The sequence below is a fragment of the Dendropsophus ebraccatus genome, chromosome 5 (assembly GCF_027789765.1).
Source record: "Dendropsophus ebraccatus isolate aDenEbr1 chromosome 5, aDenEbr1.pat, whole genome shotgun sequence".
Classification (NCBI taxonomy): Eukaryota; Metazoa; Chordata; class Amphibia; order Anura; family Hylidae; genus Dendropsophus; species Dendropsophus ebraccatus.
Genome location: NC_091458.1, coordinates 133,869,664 through 133,882,204, shown reverse-complemented (window position 1 = coordinate 133,882,204; position 12,541 = coordinate 133,869,664). Strand labels below are relative to the sequence as shown.

Here is a 12,541-nt window from a genome sequence, read left to right as displayed (position 1 = left end):
TAAATCCTCAGAGACTGGGTGCTGTGGGGACATTTTGTAAGCTTGGGGCGAAAAATGCTAGACAAAATAAATGTCCCCTTTAGTCCACAAATATGTCTTAAAGGGGTTATCCAGCGCTACAAAAACATGGCCACTTTTCCGCCTACTATTGTCTCCAGTTCAGGTGCAGTTTGCAATTAATCTCCATTTACTTCAATGGAACTGAGTTTCAAAACCCCATCCAAACTGGAGACAACAGTAGGGGGAAACTGGCCATGTTTTCGTAGCGCTGGATAACCCCTTTAACTAATAGTGGAAAATTGACCTTCTGTACTATTTAGCAGGTAAGGAAATTATTTAGTAACAAAGGCTACCATCTATTGATAAGGCCACAAATAATGATCATGAACATTATTCGCTGCCGTCATTGTCAACAGACGGCCGCCTTTCCCCACTAAAATCCTGTTGTGGGAACATGGCCTCAATTGGAGTTTACTGCAAAACAAACATCATTTGCATTGATTTATAAGAGTATTATTATACCAGACATTTATGGCATATCAAGGCACAACCAGGCTCGACCAGACCCTACAGGGCCAGGGGTCCTCATTCTAGAGATAGGTGCCATCTATTAGTCCTATGGATATGCCATACATGCTTTCATGAATTCTATTTATTTTGACATCTCTGCTTCCCTAGGGTTACCAGCTCTTGTGGTTGCAGTCTCTGTTGGTTTTACCAGAACAAAAGGATATGGGACCCCCCATTAGTAAGTTGGCTCTTCATATCTGATGTTGTCAGTGGGTAGTAATTGTTTCATCTTTAGGATGCGTTCACACGTACAGAATCCACAGCAGATTTGATGGAGCAGATTTGATGCTATGTTCAGTTATTTAGATTAAATCTGCTGCGGATCTGCTGCAGATCTGCTGCGGATCTGGTACGTGAGAACGTGTGACATTATTTTCAGATAACTTCACTAATAATGTCTAGTTGGAAACTATTATATAATACAGGATGTTATATGTTACACGGGATGTAGCTGAACTTTAGATATGATCCCTATTTCATTTCTAGTTGTCTTTCATCTTTCATTCCTCATACAATTTGTGAATATGGCATATATAAAGTATTAACATTAAACGTCTACATTTTGTGCCCTTTTTGTTTTTATGACTTGCAGCTGCTGGCTCTCTCTGGAAGGGGGGCTTCTCTATGCCTTTGTGGGACCTGCAGCAGTCATTGTCCTGGTAAGTAACAATTTATTACTGTTTCACTATAAAATATTGGGCTAACCCTATCTACATTATAATTTGTTCCCACAGGTCATCTTTAACCAAATTTAGACTACCACATTGCATCATAAAAACTGGCTTTGATGGCCACTAGAGAAGAACGCAACTGGTGCATGCCCGAGTCCGTTCATTCGGCGTTTGAATACCGGTGGCTGAAGAAGCTGGATGCAGTCCTAGGGAGTTGGGGAAAACATGGATACAGCCTATGGCTTATGCCGAATGATCAGACCCAAGCATGCTGAAGTTGAGCTCATCTCTAATGACTTCCGCAGGGCTTAGCTGTAATTTCTTAAAGAGGACCTATAAGCTCTCCTGACATTTATACAAAATGAAATGTTGGATCAATATTGTGTTCTGGTATGTCAGATTCTAGAAATCAGAAGACTTAGACTATGTTCCCACACTGTGAAATAACGGTAAAATACAGCCTTAATTTTGAGGTGATATTTTAAAGATAATAATGCACTTATATTATATATGAAAAGTCTCTTTCACTTCAGAAATAGAAAAATCTTATCTGAATACCACAGCAAGTAAAGAGTCAGGGGGCATATGGTTTAGGCTTTGTCCACAACATGGCCACCATCTTGCAACCACAAGAAATATTACATAGCTGATTGCAGCAATTGGTTTTTGAGACAATTTTGTTCTTCCTTGATATGGTACATGACCACTTTCCCAAAGGAAACTCTTGCCCTTCATCTAATATATTGGCTTTCAAGATGGTGACTATGCTTCGAGCCTAGCCTAAATGATACACTCATTACTTGCTAATTTTTTCTTTAGTTCCTTAAATAAAATAGTGTCTTTGACTAAATATATGTATATATATATATATATATATATATATATATATATCGTATTTTCCGGTGTATAAGGCGACTGGTCGTATAAGCCGACTCCTGACTTTCAAGAAGATTGTAGGGGTTCGCCTTATACGATGGAAAATGTTAATGTTAAAGGGGTTAACTGCAGCTAAATTTAAAAAAAAATACAGTTAACTCACCTGGGGCCCATTCCCGGCCTCTATGCGCCTCCTGTTCCTGTTCCCCGCGCAGGCAGTGTGGCGTACTGCTATCCCGAGCAGCCAATCATCTCATCAGCGAAGCTCAGAGACACTTGGCTGCAGGGAGAGTTTCGGAAGAATGACAGAGGCTTCTGGTACTTCCATACAGTGGGGAAGCGACTATTTTTTAGCTCCCCTATCCTATGGGGCGACCATACCCGGCGTATTAGACGACCCCTGACTTCTAAGAAGATTTTTGGGGGTTAAAAAGTCATCTTATACGCGGGAAAATATGGTGTGTATATATATATATATATATATATATATATATATATATATATATATATATATATTTCATATATTACCACCACTAAAACTTCCCACATACAGTCACATATAGTGGTGGATAAGAGTTTTACTCAGGCTTTGGAGACTGTGACTAACAGGGAATGTCCTCTCTGTCCTCCACACTTTTGTGTATGCTGAAAAAAGCATCAGTTTTGATCTATATATATATATATATATATATATATATATATATATATATATATATAACCAAAGTCAATGGAAAAATGGATCCAAACGGACTGCACACAATTGCATCAGTTTTTTGTGTCTCCCCCCCCATAAAATGTATACGTAAAACAGACTAAAAGCACAGTGTGAACCCAGCCTTAGTCTGTGCAGTTTTCCACCATCATCCTTGTCTTTTCCCTGTCCATAGTGCCTCAAATGGTGATAATACCCCATCAGTAGGCAGTGACCTCAAGTTGTTAGATAAGTGTCCCCAGTAGGTAGTTGTCCCCGAGTAAGTAGATAGTAGTTGCTCCCAGAAGGCAGATCATTTGCCTCCCAGGATGTTGATAATTACCCCCAGTACATATATATTTGCTCCAGAAGATTAAAAAAAATTCCCCCATTAGGTAGTTGCTTTCCAGTAGGTAATCAGGTGCTCCCCAGTATGTAGACAGTTGCCTTCCCAGTTTAAATAGGTGCCCCCTGGTATACATACTTGTTTCTCAGTTTTAATAGGTGCCCCATGAAGGTAGATAGTTGCCCCATCAGTAAATGGAAAAATAAATACTTCACACTTTTCTGACGTCTGCGTATACAAGGGACTTGAAAAAATATTTCAGCTCAAATATAAAGAAATCTGTGATGGAACCTACTTACAGAGCATCTAACGCAACTCTTTTTTTTTTTTTAATAAAACATTCAATACGAAGTCCTCTCAAAATTACCATTGCAATGTGTATAGCTTGTTTGTACATTTCTGACATCAAGTGGAACATACTTTACTGCAAATAGTAAAATATCATAAAAAGACTCTATCACCCCCCAAAACCCCATGAAACTACAGCAATCAGTAAAAAGCTTAAAAGCTGCTGACTGTAATTTTTATCTTTCTACTCACTTCTCTTACAGCCCACAAATGCAGGAGTCTTAGTAGTGGTCTCCATTATCACTAGAGATGAGTGAAGGAGCCAAAAGTTCTTTTCGCGAGCTTTGTGAATTTTCAGTTGAACTAAACTAAAGATTCTTAACGAATCTTAACGAATTTCATTAAAACAGCCAAAACTATAGTAGCTTCAGTACTGGGACTATTACAGAGGGGAGAAATTTTTAAAGGACGTTGTTGTAAAAGTGTCAAAAATCGGAAAAGAACAATTAAAAAAAAAATGGCAAAAATCAGCCAGTCAGTCATCCAATTTCCACCATTTCTAAGCCCTCTTATCCTATCCTCTTCTCTATGTCCCTATATCACTCTGTTAGTCTCTCCTCCCTGTCCCGATATCACTCTGTTAGTCTCTCACTGCTCTGCTGTAACTGCCTGCTGCCATCCTGCTTTCTCCTCCACACTGGCCTCCTCCGTTACTGAACCGCCTTATATAGACGGTGAAGGGGAGGAGCTGACATAACAGAGGGGCCTGCAGCTGATTGGATGGGTGCTGGGGATTATGGTTAATCCCTTTCTCCCTCCCAGTGATGCTCTAGACAGCATGTGCGGCTGCCATTTTGGTTTTTTGTTTTTTTTTGCGAATTTCCTTAACAATTGATTTGCTCGATTCCCTTTGGCTCATCTCTAATTATCACCAAAATTAGTAGTCACCTCTCTATCAAATTCTAAGTCAGTGTCTTTTATTGTTGCTGTAATACAGGGAGTATAGAGGTGACAGAGTATTTTTATAGTACAGCTCCAGTCACATTTCCTTCTTCATGTTTATATTCTTGTTTATGGACTGTTAGGGCTTGTGCACACGGGTGTACAGTATTATCACACTGTACAGCCCCTGAGTTGTATAGAGCTGTAATAGCCCACTTATAGAGACACTACTGTACTGTACCTTTGTCTGTTTCCAATTCATCTGGAGCATTTCCATCAGTTTACTTGCACACTTGTAATTACTTCTACAATGCCCCCCCCCCCATTGCACCTGCTATGTTTCCCCATAAGACATCCTAAAAATCACTTTTTCATTACTACAAGTCATAATACCCCTACAGAGCCAATAACAGTGCCTTTATAAAAGTCAGCATTTTACTAACTGCCCCAACACTGTTCAGCATGCTATAGCTTGGAGCTCACAAAGTATTGAATAGAGAAAAGTGGTGTCACTTAATATCAGTCTATGGCTATGTTCACATTGTCAAAATGATGGCTGTTTTTATTGGGCGGACGAACAACAAATAATGGTTTTGTCGCTAAATGCCGACCGTCACAGTGAACATAACTCTACAGACCAGTCAAATCCCTGTATCTTTGAAGAAGATGCACATGAAAGGTCTGTTCTTCATAGATCTTTTTGTTCTGCCGGCTTCTGTCCCATAGGTGAACATGCTGATTGGCATAATTGTCTTCAACAAACTAATGTCTCGGGATGGTATATCAGACAAATCCAAAAAGCAGAGAGCGGGGTGAGTACTTTTTTTCTCAGTTTTCCACCAAAGCATTGACCTGCATTTTTGATCCTGCTGTATATGTTCTTGCATATTTCTTCATGTGTAATGTTTATGGGTCTACTGTGTCATGAGTATGTTGATCAAGGGTATTTCCGTATCCTGCCAATGTTAGCGTCTGTCTGTGATGCTTGTGTGTCTCTGCACTGTTTGGTAAAGTGCAATGGTCACCAGAAAAGTGCACTTTCTATCATGGGCATCAGTAAAGAAGTTGAAGTAGTGTGCGCCTAATGTGCGCTATTAAAATCCCTCTAAACATTTCGACTGTAACACTTTTCTCCAAGTATGAAGACCAATCTATTTTATAAGGATTGCTGAGTATACCTCAAGAATCTGAAAAATGTCCTTTAATAGTTGAAGTAAGTGCATCCACCGCATTAGCCAACTATGGTTGAGCAGATGATGTAGCATGTACCAGCACTGCTCCATAGTACAGCACTACATAACCAGTGTCGGCCTGGGGTATCTGGGGCCCACCAGAGAGAATTACCCTGGGGGCCCACCAATAAAGAACCAGTGAGAAACGACATGTCAGTCAGTGTTAGTGCAGGTTCTAAAGCTGGGGGCCCACCGAAGGATTCTCCGGTCCTCTGGTGGGCCAGTCCAGCACTATACAGTACATAACCATCTGTTGTTCAGATATGGGGAAGCTGCTTACATGTCGCTGGTAAAACCAACTACATCAGCTCTTTTTCGTGATGCTCAGAGTTAAAAGGTCACCTTTTTGGTGACAGATGTACTTTAAATAGCAGCAAATGTGATAATCTTTTGGCGCCTTTTCTTCAGTTTTTTTATCCTAATCTGATACTTTTCAGGGTTTGCATTTTCACTTCAAATGCAATAAGGAAATAGCCAATGGCATAATGCACTTTAAAGCGGTTTTAATGCATGTTAATATATCTATTTTGTAAGCTATAAAATTAGCAATAAAAGGTATGGCTTATTTTATATCAGGTCCCTTAAAACACTCTTAATTACTCTAATTCTTATCACCTTCCAACTTCTTCCAGTAAATGCTGATAAACTTAGCTGTGAGATCCTTGGATGGTGTCGAACGCTAATTGGCTATTTCTGTTCATTGATGTAGCAATAATTTCCCCACTTGGCGGTAGTGTTTCGGTACCAAGCCACCTCCTACTCTCTATTTTATATAATAACATTAGTAGCATACTACAATGACCCAGTAATATATTTTGTGAATCTACAGTATATGGGCCTTACTATTGCCTTACCAACATTCTTGTCATTCTGAAGAAGACGCGATACAAAGATAGTGGCTACATCTTTCAGTAGCTGTTCCCCCAGCATAAGCTTTCCAGCCAAAACTCTTGGATGCTCAAGTCCTTCTGAACCCAGAAGTCTCCGCATTGGAATACTTGTGGCTAAAGAAGTTGGATGCAGCTTTACCCGGCTGGGTTCACACTACGTATATTTCAGTCAGTATTGTGGTCCTCATATTGCAACCAAAACCAGGAGTGGATTAAAAACACAGAAAGGATCTGTTCACACAATGTTGAAATTGAGTGGATGGCCGCCATATAACAGTAAATAACTGCCATTATTTCAATATAACAGCCGTTGTTTTAAAATAACAGCAAATATTTGCCATTAAATGGCGGCTATCCACTCAATTTCAACATTGTGTGAACAGACCCTTTCTGTGTTTTTAATCCACTCCTGGTTTTGGTTGAAATATGAGGACCACAATACTGACTGAAATATACGTAGAGAGTCCTGGAAAACATGGATGTAGCCTTTGGCCTTCCTGGGTTTGGATGGATTTCAGCATGGCCAAGTTGCACTCATCTCGGAATATAATGCTCCAACAGGGCTAAGAACATAATTCATTTTCCCCTGTTTTCATAACTCCTATTATAGCTTTCTGTCTTCTGGTTGTAGGGAATTAAAGTTGTTAGTGTCCTCTTCTGGAAAGAAGACTAGAGTCGATCGAACCTCGAGAAATCCTAAGTTCGATTGAACTTGAACATTCACGAACCTGCCGCATTTGATTGCTGATGCCTTCCTGGACCGTGGGGAAGAAGGAGACAGCCTGGGTGCCCTAAGATTTCCAGAGGTTCGATCAACTCTAAAGAAGACTAGGATGCTTTCTCTCCAAACACTGGCACCCATATCTTCTGTTTGTCCTAGTCTTGTTGTGCCAGGAGATCGCTAATTGTAGTAGTCAGCAAATTCTCTCTCTTAGCACTATGACGGCCTGTGCAGGCTATGTACAGTACAGCACACTTTGCTGAGCAGAAGACTAGCTGCCAAGATTTAAAAGGGTTGTCTGGCAAGCAGAAGACGGCTGAAGCCTTCTTCTCACCAGAGCGTACTTGCTCAGATCCCCCGTCTTGGAAGAAAGCCTTTTGAGATGTGGGGAGGGCTACGTTGGGGCTCACAATCTCACTCTACCAGTGGTGAAATTACATTGTTCTGCTGCAGAAAGAAATGTGCAGATTCACACTTGCAGAAAAGTTGATACTGTGATTGTCCCATGTGTATCCTGTGTCGAGGCATTTGTTTGTTTGTGTGCTTGTTGCTGTGTGTAGATGCAATGTACCATTTCCCCTTCCAATGAAATACTAGTCATGGCTCACAGATCCCAGGTCATTTAATTTTTGCAGCTGCGTTTGATCCAAAAAACATAAAAAGTATGAGAGTTACTCTCCAGATGTTGTTGGATAACAAGTACTGGTTACATGGGGGAACAGCATCTGGAGAGAGACGCAAATGGGCTAGGCCAAAATACTAAATGTGGGGTAAAGGTGATGGAGGTTCCCCTTCCTTGTATCCATCTCATGCTAACCAGGTTCTGCCTTCCTGCCAGTCCAGAGCTGATCTAACACACTTCCTTTTATTTCTCTCCCCCATCTTCGCTCTATTATCTCTTTCTTGTGTGCCCCATATCTCCTCGTGGCTTTTCCCTTCTGTCTCTGTATTCCTCATATCTGCTCCTTCCTGTCTTCCCCTACCAACCTGACCTCCTTCATCCCCCCATGTACTCTAATTCTGTATGATGGATTTTATATTGTTGTATAAATGGGACTTCTTTTATGCATGCATAAAATGATATATTTTTGCATGAAAACACACATGATATGTGTTATGTGCCTTTGTGTTCTTTTTTTATCACATTTTTTACTATATAAAAATACTATTCTTTCTGCATTTCTCTTGGGCCATCCCTTACCTTGCTATAAAATATTTCTATTTTACTCTCTGGTTGTTATTTTTTTTGTTGTTGTTTGTTTGTTTTTATTTGTTTTCCACTAAATCCTCCCTATTCTGCATGGTCTTGGCTTGTTGTGATGTGGTGTTGCAGAATTGAGATATCCTGCAGGAACCTGCCGCTGATATGTTCTACTTGTGGAGTGCTGCCCAGTGCAAATCTATCTGCAGCTACTGCCAACAATGCTGTGTTAGTCTTTTCTCCTTTTCTCTGCCTTCTTCCAGTTACACAAATATATATATATATATATATATATATATATATATATATATATATATATATATATCCTTGTAACAAAAACAATATTTTAAGAAATCCCAATACGACCCTTTGTATAATATACTTTTATAACCTATCTTGCACCCTTTTCCTTTTTTTCTCATTCTTATCCACTCTGGATTTCTAAAATCCTCTACTCTGGGTCTACTCTGACCACACTCCGCTCCCTCCTCCCCCCTCCCTTTGTAGCCACAGGACATGTGATCTCCTCTCTGGGGGCCGGATTAGCTGTCTATTGACTTGGTAACCCAACCCTTAGGAGACATTATCTACTTCATCTCCATGCACCTGTGCTGCTTCCATAGATTTACAAGTGTCCCTGAGCCTAGGTTTCTGTAATATGAAAAGTTCTATCTCTGCTTGCTGTCAGTAAATGCAGCAGTGGGCAGGAAAGAAAGCTAAGGGGGCAAGTACGCAAACAGACCAATCAAGAAATGCTTGATGGGAAATGTAGTTTCCTATCTTGGTTATAGAGCTTTTTTTTAAAAAAAAACAAAACTTGTAACTCAAGAATGACAGCAGCTAGAAAGTCAGGAGACGGCTCAAAATACTCAAGGGGACTTGGCGAGTAGGACCAGCTAGCGTTTCATTTTTCCGCTGTTAGGTGGATAACCCCTTCAGCCCTTTTCCATACATGAGCAATGTTGCAGCACTGTACAGTTAAACAAGTAGCTATCAAGGTGCTTGCCCTTCTGCAGTAGTAACATTACCAGATACAGCCTTTTCTTTTGTTTATTCTCCTTTGAGAATGGAACATTTCCTAAAGTATTGATATGGGATTCACCATATGTCATTTGTCACCTGCACAGCGTGATGTCTTCCCTGTACTGAAGTCCTGAATTAATGTGCCTGTCCCTAGTCTCTTGTTCTCCCACACGTACCTGCTTATCTGTAGATATAAACTCCTTCTCCACCATTTTATCTACATGTCACCGATGGTGACAACTACGGTAACTCTTCTCCCTCCTCCCTCCTCCCTACACTACCCCCGAGACGAGGAAAGTTATTCCATCCAATCATAGAAGCCTTCACAAGAGAAAATTGTGAGGAGTGCATCTGCTCACACCTAACCTGGGATTCTTGATCTTTTATCTCTCCTTACCCACACCACTTGCATTTCCCTTCATGCCGCTGTGCATTTTATTGTGTTACTGACCGCTGGCTTGCTCTTCATGGCTTTCTATTTTCTCTAACCTTTCTCTCCTCTCTAACTACTTTTAATTTGCAATACTTTCTGAGTATCTCTTTACTTTTTGCATTATGTTGCGCATCTCCTTTTTCAATTGCTCTTGGTTCTGGTTTTTATAACATACTTTTATTTCCAATCATTACCATTTTTTTTCGACCATTCATGTCTTTCCCCATACCTTTCTTTTCACCACTATCTTATTTCTATATCTCTCTTCCCTTTTCTTTCTATCCCCCTTCTTTCGCACCGTGTCTCCACTCCCTTAATACAGGGCATCTCTCTGGAGCTCCTGCGTGGTCCTTCCTCTGCTCGCCCTCACGTGGATGTCGGCCGTTTTGGCTATGACTGACCGCAGATCCATCCTCTTTCAAGTCCTGTTTGCGGTATTCAATTCTGTTCAAGGCTGTGTGATCATTACAGTACATTGCTTTCTGCGCCGGGAGGTGAGAATTTTCTATCAATACTCCTTACTTTCTACTTTATCAAAATGTCGTGAAAACAAATCAAGCTGTGCGGCTTCTGATAATTAGCAATTTGTAGAACAAAATACTGTGATATTAAGAACTATACAAAGAAATCTAGGCTATACCCTAACAAAAAAGATTTTCTGCTAGTTTATAATACATGTGCACATAGCATGCCATTAGTAGTGTGATTAGTATTAAAGGCTTAAATACCATAGACCAGGGGTTGGGAGCCTTGGCTATCCAGCTGTTGCAAAACTACAACTACGAGTTGTAGTTTTGCAACAGCTTGAGAGCCAAGGTTCCCTACAAGTGATGAGCGAACATGTTCATAAATGTTCGTATGTTTGTATGAACATGCCGCTAATTGTTTGTGCTTGCCAATCATGAACAATTTGTTCGATGATCGGAATGGTTGTAACGATAATTTTTGAACATATTCGAACTTGCGAACGTACGCAACTGCATAATGTACACTTGGCACCTGATAATCTGTACGCATGTGCATAGACCGAAACGTACGCTTCTACTGTACATTCACTATTTGTTCGTAAATGTTTGGCGAACACAAACTCATCACAATCATTTTTTTTATCTCCGTGTTCTGGATCCGAACCAAACATCAGGATGTTCGCTCATCACTATTCCTTACCAATGCCATAGGCATAACCCCTTATCTTGTTATTGTCCTACTTCCCAATGGTCGGAGATACTTTTCCAGAGCTCTCTTTTTCCAAGAGCACCATAACATCACCAAACAATGGAGGAAGCAACTGGCCAATGACTATACAGTACAGGGGAAATAAGCACAGTACCCTCCTGTCTCCAGAGTAAAGGGGCTTGCATTTTGCTGTAAATGTATTTTTTTAATAGGAAAATGGTTAACATAGTGAGGGCTACACATTCATTTTGTGCATAGTTCACGAGATACACTGGAAGAGAAACATCTGTACTCTGATGCGTGAATCCTAGATTGGCTTCATGTAGCATTGACATCCTTGTAGTCTTAATTTATCATGTTTTTTTTGTTCACTGTAGAGAAGACCTGGCACTCACCAAATAGTTCTGTTCATTTATTGTAGTGCAGAAGGATGCGTTTCGGCCTAGGTTGGCCTTCATCAGCTTAAGAAGTACTTTTTAAGCTGATGAAGGCCATGCTTGGCTGAAACGCGTCCTTAATGTACCTAATGCCTATTGCACTACAATAAATGAGCAGAACTATTTGGTGAGTGCTGGGTCTTCTCTACTGTTTTTCTGGATACCCAGCACCTCAAGCATCACCGTCAACATGGTGCCATCCTTCCCACATTGTTCTTGTTTACTGTAGTCTTTCTACATGTGTCTACAGGTTCAAGAAGTGGTTAAATGCCAGATGGGTGGGTGCCGCAGTGATGAAAATGAAGATTCTCCAAACTCCTGCAAGAATGGCCAACTCCAGATCATGGTAAGTCATCTATTAGCATACTAAAAAATACAATCGAATAGCTAAATATTTGTTATCCAGGCTTAGAAAAACACATGGTCACTTGCTTCTAGAAACACCACTCTTGTCCTTAGTTTAAGCGTTGTCTACAGAGAGGGAGGAGCTGGGGAGCTGGAGACAATACACGTTTTGTAGTCCTTTTATTTTCAACTTCCTGTCAGGGTTGAATCACTCAAAAGCACACAGAAGCCAATACTATTAGTGATAGCACTGTACAGTATTTGTAAGTTATATATCTTAGAGTTTTATTTAAATACAATTTTATAATACCAGATTATCCCTTTAAGATCTATAAACTGGTGTAAATGTGAAAATATACATTGGCTATTGTGTATAGAAAAGATTTTAACCTTAACCCCAATTACAGTAAGAAATTAGAAACACTTTCCATTTTATTATTCATAATTCCTCCCAAATCCATGAACCAGCTTTAGTCCTGTGTAAAATTGATCATTGATTGACTGCAACATTGAAATGAATGGGAGGTTTGGGAGTGGTGGAGGCAGATTGAGCTTTTCCATAACTTTCCATATTTTGGTCTTGCCTAATGTTTTAGGACTTAATTTATTATCTGACTACAAAACCATTTTCAAGGAAATTGAAACGTGGTAATTTAGTGGAGTACCCACAGACTAGAATATCATTCGATAGTCTGATGT

The 12,541-nt window shown here is 40.1% G+C and overlaps 1 protein-coding gene across 1 annotated transcript in view; it reads left to right on the top strand.

Annotated features, from left to right (window-relative positions):
- ADGRB2 (adhesion G protein-coupled receptor B2) overlaps positions 1-12,541 on the top strand; it is a 145,472-nt gene that overhangs the window by 121,785 nt on the left and 11,146 nt on the right. Inside the window, exons 18-23 of the mRNA XM_069972977.1 lie at positions 679-748; positions 1,163-1,229; positions 5,111-5,196; positions 8,561-8,656; positions 10,207-10,378; positions 11,748-11,843. Of these exons, the coding sequence (XP_069829078.1) occupies positions 679-748; positions 1,163-1,229; positions 5,111-5,196; positions 8,561-8,656; positions 10,207-10,378; positions 11,748-11,843 (587 nt within the window). The remainder of the gene's footprint in view (positions 1-678; positions 749-1,162; positions 1,230-5,110; positions 5,197-8,560; positions 8,657-10,206; positions 10,379-11,747; positions 11,844-12,541) is intronic.